We start from the raw sequence: 17,154 nt of genomic DNA, 5'->3' as shown, positions 1-17,154 counted from the left end.
GCTTCCTTCTTGATTTGAAGGGATCACCTTGGTACATTTCAGTCAATCAGTAACTTTTCATCTTCTATGTGAACATCACCCCCTAAGTGCACTATGGTGCAAAGAGTTCTAGAGGAAGCTGAAATTATTCACAACAGGGGTCGAGGAAGGCGGAAAGAAAGTTGTGTTTAGACATATAACGAAAGTAAGACTATATACAATAAAAGGAAGGAGAAGAGAGATCAAAAAATGGGATTACTAACAGTCAAAAATTAAGAAATACTGACCTAAACAACACTATCGATCTACTTCATCTAATTGACACATAGAATATGCCATCCAACAAAGGCAAAATACACATTCTTCTCATGCTCACATGGAGCATTTTCCAAGATAGACCACATTCTTGGCCATACATCATACATTAAAAATTTAAAAGAATAATAATTATACAAAAGCAGGTTTACAGACTGCAATGGAATGAAACAAGAAATTAATAACAAAGCTCAAAAATCCACAAATATTTGTAGATTAAACAGCACTTTTACTTTTTTTTTTACACTTTAAGTTCTAGGGTACATATGCACAATTGCAGATTTATTACACTCTACGTATACAGGTGCCATGTTGGTGTGCTGCACCCATTAACTCATCATTACATTGCAAATTTATATCTCCTAATGCTATCCCCCCCTCCGCCCCTCCCCACAATAGGCCCCGATTGTGTGTGTTCCCCTTCCTGTGTCCAAGTGATCTCATTGTTTCAATTCCACCTATGGTGAGAACCACGCGGTGTTTAGTTTCTGTTCTTGTAGTTTACAGAGAATGATGGTTTCCAGCTGCATCCATTTCCCTACAAAGGACCGCGAACTCATCCGTTTTTATGGCTGCATTAGTATTCCATGGTGTATATGTGCCACATTTTCTTAATCCAGTCTGTCACTGATGGACATTTAGGTTGATTTGAAGTCTTTGCTATTGTGAATAGTGCCACAATAATCATCACGTGTGCATGTGTCTTTATAGCAGCATGATTTATCATCCTTTAAGGTATATCCAGTAATGGGATGGCTGGGTCAAATGGTATTTCTAGTTCTATATCCTTGAGGAATCACCACTGTTTTCCCACAATGGTTGAACTAGTTTACGAATCCATAACAGTGTAAAAGTGTTCCTATTCTCATCCTCTCCAGCACCTGTTGTTTCCTGATTTTTAATGATTGCCATTCTAACTTGGTGTGAGATGAGTATGTCATTTTGGTTTTGATTTGCATTTCTCTGATGGCCAGTGATGATGAGCATTTTCATGTGTCTTTTTGGCTGTATGAATGTCTAGCAAAAGTGTCCTGTTCCATATCCTTTGCCACTTTTTTGATGGGGTTGTTTTTCTTGTAAATTTGTTTGAGTTCTTGTAGGTTCTGGATACTAGCCCTGTCAGATGGAGTAGTTTACAAAATTTTCTCCCATACTGTAGGTTGCCCTGTTCACTCTGATAGTAGTTTCTTTGCTGTGCAGAAGCTCTTTATTCATTAGATCCCAATTGACAATTTAGAGCTTTTTGTTGCCGTTGCTTTTAGTGTTTAGACTGTAGGGTCTTTACTTGCATACCTATGTCCTGAATAATTATTACCTAGGTTTTTTTTTCTTCTAGGGTTTTATGGTTTCAGGTCTAACATTTTAAGTCTCAACATCTTGAATTAATTTTAGGTGTAAGGAGTAAGGAGGTCCAGTTTCAACTTTTCTACTTATGGCCCAGTAATTTTCCCAGCACCTTTTATTAAATAGGGAATCCTTTCCCCATTTTCTTGTTTTGTGAGGTTTGTCAAAGATCAGATGGCTGTAGATGTGTGGTATTATTATTTCTGAGGCTTTGTTCTGTTCCATTGGTCTATATGTCTGTTTTGTTTTAAGTACCATGCTGTTTTGCTGAAGTTACTGTAGCTTGTGAGTATAGTTAGAACTGATAGAATGAAAACCATGACACAAGAACTTCGTGACAAATGCACAAGCTTCAGTAACCAACTCAAACAACTGGAAGAAGGTATCAGTGATTGAAGATCAAATGGGTGAATGGCTTGAGAAGAAGTTTAGAAAAAAGAGAGTAAAAAGGAAATGAACAAAAGCCTGCAAAATATGGAATTATGTGAAAAGCAAATCATCACGATTGGTTTGCCTGAAAGTGGCGAGGAAAATGGAACCAAATTGGAAAACGCTGCAGGATATCATCAGGAGAGCAATAGTAAGGCAGGCCAACATTCAAATTCAGGAAATACAGAGAATGCCACAAAGATACTACCGACAAGAAACAGCTCAGAAAACATAGTTATCAGATTCACCAAAGTTGAAATGAAGGAAAAATGTTAGGGCAGCCAGAGAGAAAGGTGGGTTACCCACAAGGGAAGCCCATCAGACTAACAGCGAATCTCTCAGCAGAAACTCTACAAGCCAGAAAGAGAGTAGGAGCCATTATTCAATATTCTTAAAGAAAAGAATTTTCAGCAGAATTTCATATCCAAATAAAACTAAAAGTTTCATAAATTGAAGGAGAAATAAAATCCTCTACAGATAGCAAATGCTTAAAGATTTTTTATCACCACCAGGCCTGCCCTACAAAGAGATCATGGAAGGGAAGCATTAAACATGGAAAGGAACAACTGGTACCAGCCATTGCAAAAGCTATGTCAAATGTAAAGTCATCAATGCTAGGAAAAGCGGCATCAACTAATGAGCAAAATAGCTAATATCATATGACAGGATCAAGTTCACACACATAACAATATTAACCTTAAATGTAAATGGACTAAATGGTCCAATTAAAGACACAGACTGGCAAATTGGATAAAGAGTCAAGACCCATCAGTTTGCTGTATTCAGGAGATGCATCTCACATGCAGAAGACACACATAGGCTCAAAATAAAAGGGATGCAGGAAGATCTACCAAGCAAATGGAAGAAACAAAAAAGCAGGGGTTGCAATCCTAGTCTCTGATAAAACAGACTTGGAAGCCATCAAAGATCCAAAGAGACAAAGAGAGCCATTACATAGTGGTAAAGGGATCAATTCATCAGAAAGAGCTAACTATCCTAAATATATGCATCAATACAGGAACACTCAGATTCATAAAAGCAAGTCCTTGAGACTTACAAAGGGAACTTAGACTCCCACATACAATAATAATGGGAGATTTTTTAACACCTCATTGTCAACATTAGATAGAACAGCGAGACAGAGAAGGATTAACAAGGATATCCAGGAATTGAACTCAACTCTACACCAAGCAGATCTAATAGGCATCACTACAGAACTCTCACCCAAATCAGCAGAATATACATTCTTCTCAGCATCACATCATGCTTATTCCAAAATTGACCACATAGTTGGAAGTAAAGCACTCCTCAGCAAGTGTAAAGAACAGAAATTATAACAAACTGTCTCTCAGACCACAATGCACTCAAGCTAGAACTCAGGTCTAAGAAACTCCAAATCAAAACCACTCAACGACATGGAAACTGAACAACCTGCTCCTGAATGACTACTGGGTTACACTGTGAAATGAAGGCAGAAATAAAGATGTTCTTTGAAACCAATGAAGAACAAAGATACAACATACAGAATCTCTGGGACACATTTAAAGCAGTGTGTAGAGGGAGGGTGTAGCACTAAATGCCCACAAGAGAGAAAGCAGGAAAGATCTAAAGGTGACGCCTAACATCACAATTAAAAAGAACTAGAGAAGCAAAACAAAACACATTCAAAAGCTAGCAGAGGCAAGTAATAACTAAGATCAGAGCAGAACTGAAGGAGATAGAAACACAAAAACCCTCAAAATCAATGAATCCAGGAGGAGCTGGTTTGTTTTGAAAAAAGGTCAACAAAAATTGATAGACCTATAGGAACTAAGAGAAAAGAAAGAAAAGAGAAAGAAATCAAATAAAGCGCAATAAAAAATGATGATAAAAGGGATATCACCACTGACCCACAGAAATACAAACTGCAAGATCAAAGAGAATACTATAAACACCTCTATGCAAATAAACTAGAAAACCTAGAAGAATGGATAATTTCCTGGACACTTACCTCCCAAAGACTAAACCAGGAGGAAGTTGAATCCCTGAATAAACCAATAGCAGGCTGAAATTGAGGCAATAATTAATAGCCTACTAACCAAAAAGTCAGGACCAGATGGATTCACAGTCGAATTCTACCAAAAGGTACAAAGGAGTAGCTGGTACCATTCCTTCTGAAACTTATTCAATCAATAGAAAAGAGAGTCCTCCCTAACTCATTTTATAGAGGCCAACATCATCCTGATACCAAAGCCTGGCAGAGACACAACAAATAAAGAGATTTTTACACCAATATCCTGATGAACATCGATGCAAAATCCTCAACAAAATACTGGCAAACCTAATCAGCAGCACATCAAAAGTTTATCCACCATGATGAAATTAAGGCTTCATCCCTGGGATGCAAGGCTGGTTCAACATATACAAATCAATAGCGTAATCCCAGCATATAAGCAGAACCAAAGACAAAAACCATGATTATTTCAATAGATGCAGAAAAGGCGTTTGACAAAATTCAACAACCCTTCATGCTAAAACTCTCAATAAAATTAAATTTATTGATGGAACATATCTCAAAATAATAGGAAGCTATTTATGAAACCAACCACAGCCAATATCACACTGAATGGGCAAAACTGAAGCATTCCCGCTGAAGAAACTGGCACAAGACAGGGATGCCCTCTCTCCACCCTCCTATTCAACATAGTGTTGGAAGTTCTGGCAGCTAGGGCAATCAGGCAAGAGAAAAGAAATCAAAGGTCATTCAGTTACGAAAAAGAAAGAAGTCAACTTGTCCCTGTTTGCAGATGACATGATTGTATATTTAGAAAAAGCCTATCGTCTCAGCCCAAAGAATTTCCTTAAGCTGATAAGCAACTTCAGCAAAAGTCTCAGGATACAAAATCAATGTGCAAAATCACAAGCATTCTTATACACCAATGACAGACAAACAGAAAGGCAAATCATGAGTGAACTCCCATTCACAATAGCTTCAAAGAGAGAATAAAATACCTAGGAATCAACTGACAAGGGATGTGAAGGACCTCTTCAAGGAGAACTGAAACCACTGCTCAGTGAGTAAAAGAGGACACAAACAAATGGAAGAACATACCCGCTCATGGATAGGAAGAATCCAATATTGTGAAAATGGTCTAATACTGCCCAAGGTAATTTATAGATTCAATGCCATCCCCATTAAGCTACCAATGACTTTCTTCACAGAATTGGAAAAAACTGTTTTAAAGTTCATACAGAACCAAAAAAGAGCCCGCATTGCCAAGACAATCCTAAGCCAAAAGAACAAAGCTGAAGGCATCACGCCACCTGACTTCAAGCTATACTAAACAGCACACCTCTAAACATGTAGATCAAAAACAAATCTCAATAAGGATTTTTAGATGTTTTGAAAAATATGAAATTACAAATAAAACATCAAAATATGTGGGATGTAGAAAAATAGTGTGTAGAGGAAAATGTTTAGCATTAAACGCATATATTAGAAAGAAAAAAATCTAAAATCAACCTGAGCTGTCACCTTAGGAAACTAGAGAAAGAAAAGTGATTTAAGCCTAAAGCAAGCAGAATAAAAGAAAGCTTAAAAATGAGAGTGTAAATCAATGACATTGAAAACAGGAAAATAATAGAGAAAATCAATGAAAACAAAAGTTGTTCTCTGAGCAGATCAATAAAATTGATATACTTTTAGCCAGGATAACCAAGAAAAGAGAGAAGACAAAAATTACCAATATTAGAAATGAAAGAAGGGTCACCACTACTGATCTATGCACATTAAAAGAATAACAAGGGGTACTATGAACAACTCTAAGCCCACAAATTTGATAACTGAAATGAAATAGATCAATTCCTTGAAAGACAGCCTGCCAAAACTCACACAAGCAGAAATAGAAAACCTGAAAAGCCCTTTATCTGTTGGATATACTGAACCAATAATTAACAACTTTCCAAAAAAGAAAACACAAGGCCTAGATGATTTCACTGATAAATTTACCAAACATTTAAAGGGGAAAAAATAGCCATTCTCCACCATCTCTTCCAGAAAATAGAAGCAGAGAGAACTCTTTTTAAACTTGTTCTCTTGGGTCAGAATTACTCTAATAGTAAAACCAGGTAAAGGTATTACAAGAAATGAAAACTAAAAACCGATATCTCCCATGAATATAATTACAAAAATCCTCAACACAACACTAATAAGTCAAATCTAACAATGGATAAAAAGAATGCCACACAAGACATGGGATTTGTTCTAGGTATATATAGCTCTTTCAAAATTCAAAAATCAATCAGTGAATCCACCACATCCACAGGCAAAAGAAGAAAAATAAGATAATTATATCAATTGATGCAGAAATAACATTTGACAAAAATCTAATATGTGTTCATGATAATTTTTAAAAACTGTCAGAAAACTAGTAGCAGAGGAAACTTCCTCAACTTGATAAAGAACATCTATAAAAACCTGTAACTAACATCATACTTAAGGACATCCTCTCTTACCACTCTTATTCAATGTTGACTGGAAACACTAGTGAGTGGACAGGAAAACATAAAAGTTACTAAGATTTTAAAAGAAATAAAACTAATTTGATTTATAGACATCATGACTTTCTACCTAGAAAATCCCAAAGAATCTACAAAAAACTCTTGAAACTAATCAGAGTACACAAAATCACCAAAGCAGAAGATCTGCAACAACTGCTCTCGAGAAAAAGCTAGGGAGCTGTCAGTGTAGTGATCAGGCATCTCCAGAGACCATGGCAAAGGCAGGCTGTAAGAAATTGCCCCTTTTCCGTACGTTGGTTGCAGACATTATGGAAACCTGAAATTTAGTTGCGACATGTCACGCTTGCTTTTTCTGCACCTTCCTCTGATATTTTGGTGGGGGGTGGGGGCAAATTTGAGAGAGGTAAATTACTTGAAGAAGATGATGCTCACCAGAATAAGGGAATGCTTGATGTGGAACATAAATCAAATTTGATCATTAACCGCCATTGTCATTATCAACAGATCAAGAGAGAAAAAATAGAAATTGTGATTACAGGATTGCTGAGCTGGGCTTTCTCCAATAATAACATGACCAAAATAAAATAAAAGAAGTCCTTTTGGCCTCTGACATCACATCCTGGAGTAGATGATTTACCAGTTGGTCATCTGCTGTGCTGCAAGAATGAATGTAGCTACCGTGGATATGTACTTTCCTATCAGCAAGGATGGGCCCCGGTTGCTAGTATTATTTCTAAGATTTCTTCTTAGAAACCTAAGCTAAAATATGCGAACCTCTGTATTATACCTTAAAAAGCAGTATTTCATAAAGTCATATTTTAGTTTGTTAATTCATTAAATGATAGAATACAAATGGCTATTTTGGCACTTATAGTTAACTGGAAACTTTTCAATGAAACTAATTGTTTTATATTATCTAAATGTTAAATATAATTATTTTCTTCATTTCCTTTAAACATTTTCTTGAGGGTAATTTTTGGTCTTATATGTCAATATTCTAAATTATTATGGCATTGTACTTTGTCACTTAAAAGAAAACGAACTGATGCACCACAAAAGCCAAGTATTAAACTTGTATTTTATCAAAGGCCTTGTAAATATAGTAGTGTAAGCAGTAGAGCACTGTAAAGACCCCATCTGGGACTTATAAATGGATATACAAAGTACCTATTATAGGTTTTGTTCAAATCTATGGTAATACATTGTATAATTGCACAAATACTGATTTACTTTGAGAACCCAAAATGGATTATGAACACCATGAAAGATGGCCCAGTTTTAACAGGATGTTCCTGGACAAGTCAGGAGCACAGTCTAAGGTACAGGGGCTAGTCCTCAGTTGCAGCTGACCTTTTTTTTTTTTTAGACAAAGTCTCGCTCTTGTCGCCCAGGCTGGAGTGCAGTGGCGTGATCTCGGCTCACTGCAACCTCTGCCTCCCGGATTCAAGCAATTCTCCTGCCTCAGCTTGCTGAGTAGCTGGCATTACAGGTGCATGCCACCATGCTGGCTAATTTTTGTACTTTTAATAGAGACGGGGTTTCTCCATGTTGGCCAGACTAGTCCCAAACTCTTGACCTCAGGTGATCCACCTGCCTCAGCCTCCCAAAATGCTGGCATGAGCCACTGTGCCCGGCCACAGCTGACTTCTCCTTGGCACATGAGTCTCATTCCTCTGTGCTCTGACTCTAATCCATTGTAGGCAAAAATTAAATCAGTGAAAAGAATGATACCATCTCATAGAGAATCTCAGAATTAGAAAAGCCTGTACCATTTCTTTAAATGTAAGAGATCCTTGGTTGGCTTAATCAAAATCATATAGCAGAGTGTGTTATATGCCATAAGGATCACTGTGAATGAATAAAAACTATTTCAAGAGTTTTGAATCTTTGCTATACATGTGTGTGTGTGCATGAGTTCTTACTCGTATGAATTCAGTAATACATAAAATGCCCAGGTGATATGTGATGTGATTAGGTTAGAAAAACACCTCATGCTAATGGCCCCAGTGCCATTAGCAACTTATGGCCTAGATTTGATGAAGAAATACGCTTCTCTCATTTTAACAGTGGTGTCATACAGAGAGTTATTTATATGCATGCTCTGGATAAAAAGCTCAGCACAACTCCAGTTTTAAAATAGATAATTAAAAATCTGTATATTTCAAACAAGATTTCCAGATAGCTGTTGGAGGGGGGGAGATACTGTTAAGATATGTGTACATATATATCAACCTCAAATGTAAATTCATTTAAATTCTTCATTGATAGCAAACCAAAAAGAATTATTTCTAAACAGAACTTAGAAGTTACTTTAATTTTAATGTAATAACAACATCATAACATCATAAATCTTAGCTGAGAAGCAGCTGTTGGTTTTTTTCAATCCATTAGTTATGGTATTTCAAGCTTCCATAAAAGTACTGAATCTAGATCTTTAAAGATGAATTTTTCTAGCTCATATCTTAAGGTTACTAAAGCAGACATGATTACTGCAGGAACAAATGTTTTGTGTGTTCATTTCTTTTTTATTGCTAATGGTTTATATGCTAATAATAAAATGTATATTATGTCTACTAAATACCTGGAAACAACAGAATTTACTTGCCTGTTTCTTAGCTTTACTGGGAATTCCTTAAAATATAATTTGACATTAAGTTCCTGTAAAGGTAATAAATTTAATCTGAATATCTCATTCAAACTTTTGCAGATAGGGGATGCTTATTCTTGTGTAAATATTGACTCAAAATGCTCTTAATAAATGCCGTTTCTCCAATTCAAGAGAAAAAATAATCATGGTGGTTAATATTTAACCACCATTAACATACACCTATTAAACATTCCATTGCAGAGTAGTGGTTTGTTTTATGGAAGGACAGTAATCAAAGCAAGTTAAGACAGTTTTCTATAGTCAAATGTACTGGCTTCTCATTGTGCTATATTCCTTTTCATGTGTGGACACGTGGAGAAATATTTCTTTTTCCACCAATCTGAAACTTTGCAGGTTGGCTCAAACAGACTCCATATACAGTGCAAAGATTACATGGTTATATTTATAACACCAACAGACATATTTGAAATCAGAGTATAACTGATATTTAAATTATATGACATTGGCTGTGTATGTTACTGAAAATAAATTACAACCAATCTTCATTTTTGTTTTAAATTTCTAATGATGGATATGCCTTTATATGTCTAATATAAACATTTCCATTTAGAGATAACATAGATGAGATAAATGGCTCTCTATTGATGTTGCCCTGAGAAACCTAGGGCCATCTGAATCCTTTTTAATTGGGTAAATATAGGCTTTTTGTTGAGGTTATCATGTACCTTTATGCAAGTAAATCGAAGTCCTAAATATTGCTTATTAAAATAGTGGAACACTGAATATCATGCTTTTGAGCCCATTCTCAATCTTGTATTCTTAGAGAAGGGAGCACTTGTTTTAAAGAATTGAAGTATTCTGTATTACTCCTCTTAAAATGTTACTATTTGGAAGAGCTAAAGACCTAAATTCTAATCCTAGCTTTGCTACAGAAGAACTCTGAGGATTTAGGCAACTAAAATGTTTGACCCTCATGTTCCTTGCCTGTGAATTATGGTGCAAAATAGACCATTTCTAAATGTGCGTCTAGCTCTCACTGATCTCTAAGGGGTATTAAACACACAATGTGTTCTTGATTTTCTCATTGGAACAGGTGGATGATATTGCCAAGCACTTGGTGTTTGGGGCCAAATGATCAAGAGACCAGTCAAGGTTTAGAACAAAATTTTAAGGAAATTTCCTGGGAAGCAGAAGACAGATAAGGTAATAATTTTGTTTGCTCAGAATAGTGTACTTTTTTGACAGTCATAAAAAATTCTATTTATTCAATAAAGAAAAAATATAAATATATATATATGATTGTAGGACTTCAAATATGGTTCACTAAAAACTTGGTGTACCAAACACAATCAGGCTCTTATTCACCCCCAAAAGTCCCAGCCTCGAAGCCCTTTCATGCAGTTGTGGCTTTGTTGAGTGATGAAATAACTGGGAATATAGCACATAGTAGTTGATAAAAAATTTATCCCTATGTTAGAAAAAAGAAAGTCAGCATAGATATTGTCATTCTCTAGAGAAATGCAACCCTAGTTTAATATTCGTTTTGTGTCCAATGAGTATTATAAAAATGCATAGTGGTATAATAGAACATAGAAAATAATATACCTAATGTAAATGACGAGTTAATGGGTGCAGCACACCAATATGGCACACGTATACATATGTAACAAACCTGCACGTTGTGCACATGTACCTTAGAACTTAAAGTATAATTAAGGAAAAAGAACATAGAAAATGAAAAGTCACTTTGACATCTTTAACATGTGGAACCTTGAGGAACTTTGTAGATAGATACCCTTATAAGACTGTAGCACTCTAAACAGGGCTATCAAAATGTCCACCCACATGATACCTGCTTTAATGAAAAGCTCAGTACCAGTTTCAGACAATTCAAAAATCTTAGCCTTTATTATATTGAAATTAAGTCAAATTATTTTTCCATTATGATCCCTTTTGAAATAAGCTTTCACACATTTCTAATGCTTTCTTCAGAACAGCTTATATAAATTAATTTTTTTAAAAAAAATTCTTTCATTTCAATTTAATCTATTAATACTTTAGATCTCATTCTCAGGTAAAAATTACTTTATTGCATGTAAAGTAATTGCAAATAGAATATAGTTCACAATTTTTTTCCAAATTAAGCTTGAGCCTGTATAAAAATATTTTTAAATGCCCAACAATATTCAGATATTATTTGCCATGTTTCTGTTTTCATAGGAAGAGATAATATGTTTCATAAAACTACATATCTAAAAGGATAATCTGATTTGTAAAATTATAAATTTTAGTTTTCAGTCAAAACCACCCTGAACGTGAACTTATCAGAATCTTGTCTGAGTAACTGCAACCCCTCCGCCAACCTTAAAAAACACACCACAGCCCCACTCTCCACCAGTGTGGCCAAACCAAGGGAAACAAGAAGCAGGAACATAGCTACACAGGTCAGAGCCAAATACGAAGAGTAAAAATAGTACCTTGAGCTTTCAGAACCACAAATTTTCAAAGTGAGCCAGAGGGCAGAGCAGCAGCTACATTTTCAAACAGAAGTAACTACATCTTTCTAATCAACTGCCGTGTTATGGAACATAAACTGCAGGAAATGATGTCTTAATGTCCTTTTCTGTATCAGATAAGCAGGAGGAAGTATCAGTGGTGTGCTTTACTTAGTGAGTGAAGCTTAATAAATATATTCAATAAATATCTTCTACTTATGTCCTTTAATGCAGTAGAATGCTTTTCAAAAACCATTCAATTTGTGTGTACATTGACCAGAAAGTGTTCTACATAAAAAACTGTATTTTGCTTGGGTTTTGAGATGAATGTTTCATGAGATAGCTGTATATGTATGAAAATTATTTAAATATGAGGAAAATGTGATATTCATCCTGTATTTCTCTAAAGCAGGATTTTTCAACCTTGATACAAGGTTGACATTTGGGACCAGATAATTATATGTTTTTTGTGGGTTGTCCTATACATGGTAGGATGTTTAGCAGCATTTATGGCCTCTACCCACTAGATGTCATTAGCATCTCCACCCTCAGATGTAACAACCACAATGTCTCCAAATGTTGCCAAATATCCCCTGGCAGAAAATCATCCCTGGTTGAGAACCACTATTTAAGGAAGCAAGATAGCATAAGCTTGGTCAAGATTACATGTTGGTGTTTTGTCAGTACAATTTAGAAAATAAAATCCAGCAAATAGCGTGGTCTTCACAAAGCAATTTTACTGTTTCTTAATTATTGAAACTTTTTCGTATTTTTGTTCTTCTTCTTAAATGGATTAGTTGTCCTGGGTGGATTAGTAAATAATTTTAATTAGTTGAATAAATTTGTTATGAGAGTTAAAATTCCTGACATACCATTGCCCTGACATACCAGCAAAATGATAATGATGATATTCAATTAAACATATCAAATAAAAGCCTGCAAAATTCAACAGACTGAAGTCCATATTCTGGAATTTGACAGAAAAAAAATTGTGGAGGTTATAATTTTTTGACAAAGAGGCCCCTAAGTACACTTGCAATCAATGGCTACATGCATAGTTCAAAATGTCATCTTTATTACTTCTGTTTAAATTTGTTTCTAGAATAGTCTCCAAGAATGTAGCTTTTTCACTTTGGAAACTCTTACTCAGACAGATCCCCAGTAAAGCATGGTAATGTAGTAGCTTAAGAACAAGTTCCTCCTTCTATCTGCCCTTCTTTCTCCCTTATATGTGAGGAAAGTGGAATTTCACAAGATGACTCTATTCAAGAGTCTTGATAAAAGTCACCTTTACGAATGCTTTTACACTGTTTTGGGAAGTGTAAATTAGTTCAACCATTGTGAAAGACAGTGTGGCAATTCCTCAAAGATATAGAACGAGAAATACCATTTGGCCCAGCAATCCCATTACTGGGTATATACCCAAAAGAATATAAGTCATTCTGTTATAAAAATACATGCCCACATATGTTCACTGCAGCACTATTCACAATAGTAAAAACATGAAATCAACCCAAACGCCCATCAGTGATAGACTGGATAAAGAAAATGTGGTACATATACACCATGGAATACTATGCAGCCATAAAAAGGAATGAGATCATGTCCTTTGCAGGAACATGGATGGAACTGGAAGCCATTATCTTCAGGAAGCTAACAAAGGAACAGAAAACCAAACACCACATGTTCTCACTTATAAGTGGCAGTTGAACAATCAGAACAGATGGATACAGGGAGGGGAACAACACACCCTGGGGCCTGTTGAGGGTTGGGGGAGGAAGAACATCAGGATGAATAGCTAATGCATGTGGGGCTTAATACTTAGGTGATGGGTTGATAGGTACAGCAAACCACCATGGCACATGTTTACCTATGTAACAAACCTGCACATGCTGCACATGTATCCTGGAACTTAAAATTTTTAAAAGTCACCTTTATGGGTTTTGTTTTTGTTTTTACTTTTGCTTTTGGTTTTTCAGTCAGGGGAATATTGATAATTGCTAAACATTAGGAGGTGGTAAGAATGCAGTAAAAAAAACTTTGACATTGTTTAGAAAGACTTCTGAAAACGAGCATATTGAAAATATTGCATATGTGGGCCAGGCGCAGTGGCTCACACCTGTAATCCCAGCACTTTGGGAGACCGAGGTGGGTGGATCACCTGAGGTCAGGAGTTTGGGACCAGCCTGACCAACATAGTGAAATCTCGTCTCTACTAAAAATACAAAAATTAGCCAGGCATGGTGGTGGGTGCCTGTAATCCCAGCTACTCAGGAGGCTGAGGCAGGAGAATCACTTGAACCTGGGAGAAGCAGGTTGCAATGAGGAATTTGTGCCACTGCACCCCAGCCTAGGCAACAGAATGAGACTCCATAGAAAAAAAGGAAGGGAGGGAAGGAGGGAGGGAAGGAGAGAGGAGGGAGAGATAGAGAGAGAGAAAAGAGAGACAGAAGAAAGGAAAGGAAAGGAAAGAATGAGACTCCATAGAAAAAAGGAAGGGAAGGGAAGGAAAGGGAAGGGAGGGAAGGGGAGGGGAGGGGGGGAGGAGGGAGGGAGGGAGGGAGGAAGGAAGGAAGGAAGGAAGAAGGAAGGAAGAAACGGAAAGAAAAGAAAGAAAGAAAGAAAGAAAGAAAGAAAAGAAAGAAAGAAAGAGAGAGAGAGAGAGAAAGAAAGAAAGAAAAAAGAGAAAGAAAGAGAAAGGAAAGGAAGAAAGAAAGAGAAAGCGAGAAGAAGGAAGGAAGGAAGGAAGGAAGGAAAGAAGGAAAAGAAAGAGAAAGAAAGAGAAAAGATCCACCCTAAGATTCCTAAAAAGTGTTAGACCTGTCAACTTCCAGGGAGGATGAGATCTACTTCCACACTGCACACTGTCCAGAAGGTTAGGACTATGTGTCACTTGGTTCAAAGATGACTTCTAAGTGGTACCTGGAGATACTGAAGTAGACCATGTGGTTTTGTCTTTATTTTCAGAAGAATATATTGTGTTTCCTAACTCTATGTTTTTCTATATTATCCACAGAAAAAGAGCATGAATCTTTCTGATTCTAGGAAGTACTTCTGTCCTAAGAGTAATAAAGTAGGAAAGATCTGTTGTTCCACCAACAGTAGTTTCAGCTAAATTCTTATATTTGAGGCCATGTTCTCAGGTACACAATACATAAATGAAAGAAATACTTACTCACAAGACAATGTGCACCCTTTTGTCTTAAAGAAAGAAACATGTGGCACATTTCAGACAGAAACTAAATACAAACAAGTTTTTGCCCAAAAATACAACAGAGGGAAAAAAGTATTAGAAGTATGAAAAAAGTACTAGCAAGGACCAGTTGTCCACTTAGGTAAAGGGGCAGGAACTAAAACACTTTTGTGGAGGTTATCCCATTTCTAAGTATAAATATTCATATGTGGAAATATCCATAACCCATGTGGATATTACATAGTTTATTGTCCTTTCTACTTTTAGAGCTATTACTGTAAAATTGTAATTACATTAGACATCTAATGTGCAGATATAACCTTAATGAATAACCCAAAGTTCTCATTCCTTATTTCTCTTAGGTACAGATTTTAATCTCATCCTAGAAGGCTAGAATATGAAAACCAATGATTTACTCAGGGAATGAGCCTGGCCTACCACCCAGGAGCCAAATTTAAAGTTATTGTTGTATTTCCCTCATTCTCTTCTTATTGTGGAATACACCCTAATTATCCCGAAGTACTTATTTTATTATGGTAAAAAAAATGGGTCAGAGTACATACCTATTAGAATGACTAAAATCCAAAGCACTGACAAAGCCAAATGCTGGTGAGGATGTGAAGCACCAGGAACTCTCACTCACTGCTGGTGGGAAAGCAAAACGGCACAGCCACGTTGGAAGACAGTTTGGCAGTTTCTTACAAAACTGAACTTACTCTTTATTTTTTTTAAATTTATTTTATTATACTTTAAGTTCTAGGGTACATGTACTGCTTGATGCGAGTTTGTGTACATGTGCCATGTTGGTGTGCTGCACCCATTAACTCATCATTTACATTAGGTATATCTCTAATGCTATCCCTCCCCTCCCCTCTGCCTGTGGGCCCCAGTGTGTGATGTTCCCTTCCTGTGTCAAGTGATCTCATTGTTCCAGTTCCACCTATCAGTGAACATGCGATTGTTTAGTTTTCTGTTCTTGCGATAGTTTGCTGAGAATGATGATTTCCAGCTTCATCCACATCCTACAAAGGACGCAACCATGCGTTTTTATGGCTGCATAAGTAATTCCATGAATTGTATATATGCCACATTTCTTAATCCAGTCTGTCACTTTGATGGACATTTGGGTTGATTCCAGAGTGCTTTTGCTATTGCAAATGGTGCCACAATAAACATACATGTGCATGTGTCTTTATAGCAGCATGGTTATCATCAGCACAGGTATATACCCAGTAATGGGATGGCTGGGTCAAATGGTATTTCTAGTTCTAGATCCTTGGGGAATTGTCACAGTTTCCACAATGGTTGAACTAGTTTACAGTCCCTTAACAGTGTAAAGTCTTCCTGTTATCCACATCCTCTCCAGCACCTGTTGTTTCCTGACTTTTTAATGATTGCCATTCTGGCCGGGTGGTGCAGTGGCTCAAAGCCTGTAATCCCAGCACTTTGGGAGGCCAAGGCGGGTGGATCACGAGGTGGGAGATCAAGACCATCCTGGCTAACCGGTGAAACCCCGTCTCTACTCAATACAAAAAAACTAGCGAGTGGCTTGGCCCAGGCGCCTGTAGTCCCAGCTACTTTCGGGAGGCTAGAGGCAGGAGAATGGCGTGAGCCAGGAGGTGGAGGAGCTTGCATTGAGCTGAGATCGACGCACTCCGTCTCAAAAAAAAAAATGATTGCCATTCTAACTGGTGTGAGATGGTATCATTTATGGTTTTGATTGCATTTCTCTGATGGCAGTGATGATGGTTTTTTTTTTCGTAATCTGTTGGCTGTATGAATGTCTTCTTTTTGAGAGGTATGTTCATATCCATTTGCTTACTTTTAAGGTGACGCTTGTTTTTTCTTGTAAATTTGACACAGAGTTCTTTGTAGGTTCTGGATATTAGCCCTTTGTCAGATGGAGTGGATTGCAAAATTTTCTCCCATTCTGTGGGTTGCCTGTTACTCTGATGGTATTTCTTTGCTGTGCAGAAGTTCTTTAGTTTAATTGGTCCATTTATCCAATTTGGGCTTTTGTTGCCATTGCTTTTTGGTGTTTTTAGACACAAAGTCTGCCATGCCCTATATCCTGAATGGAATTACATGGGGTTTTCTTCTAGGAGGTTTTATGGTTTAGGTCTAGCGTTTAGAATATCTAATCCATCTGAATTAATTTTTAAATTATAGAAGTGAAGGATCCAGTTTCAGCTTTCTGCCTTGGCTGTAATTTTTCCCAGCACCATTTATTAAATGGGGAATCCTTTCCCCATTTCTTGCTTTGTGAGGGTTTGTCAAAGATCAGATGGCTG

The 17,154-nt window shown here is 36.7% G+C and overlaps 1 protein-coding gene and 1 long non-coding RNA gene across 4 annotated transcripts in view; one reads left to right on the top strand and one right to left on the bottom strand.

Annotated features, from left to right (window-relative positions):
* LOC108581344 overlaps nt 1–11,789 on the bottom strand; it is a 98,501-nt gene extending 86,712 nt beyond the window's left edge. Inside the window, exon 1 of the long non-coding RNA XR_001893422.3 lies at nt 11,653–11,789. This is a non-coding gene — a long non-coding RNA (uncharacterized LOC108581344). The remainder of the gene's footprint in view (nt 1–11,652) is intronic.
* CCDC141 (coiled-coil domain containing 141) overlaps nt 1–17,154 on the top strand; it is a 249,619-nt gene that overhangs the window by 212,187 nt on the left and 20,278 nt on the right. For all 3 annotated transcript variants that reach the window (XM_009182528.4, XM_009182527.4, XM_021924378.2), the window contains exon 25: nt 10,269–10,378. In XM_009182528.4, the coding sequence (XP_009180792.2) occupies nt 10,269–10,310 (42 nt within the window). In that variant the 3' untranslated portion in view covers nt 10,311–10,378. The remainder of the gene's footprint in view (nt 1–10,268; nt 10,379–17,154) is intronic.

The sequence above is a fragment of the Papio anubis genome, chromosome 10 (genome assembly GCF_008728515.1).
Source record: "Papio anubis isolate 15944 chromosome 10, Panubis1.0, whole genome shotgun sequence".
Classification (NCBI taxonomy): domain Eukaryota; kingdom Metazoa; phylum Chordata; class Mammalia; order Primates; family Cercopithecidae; genus Papio; species Papio anubis.
The sequence above is the reverse complement of the archived record's forward strand: the minus strand, read 5'-3'. Positions and strand labels throughout refer to the sequence as shown.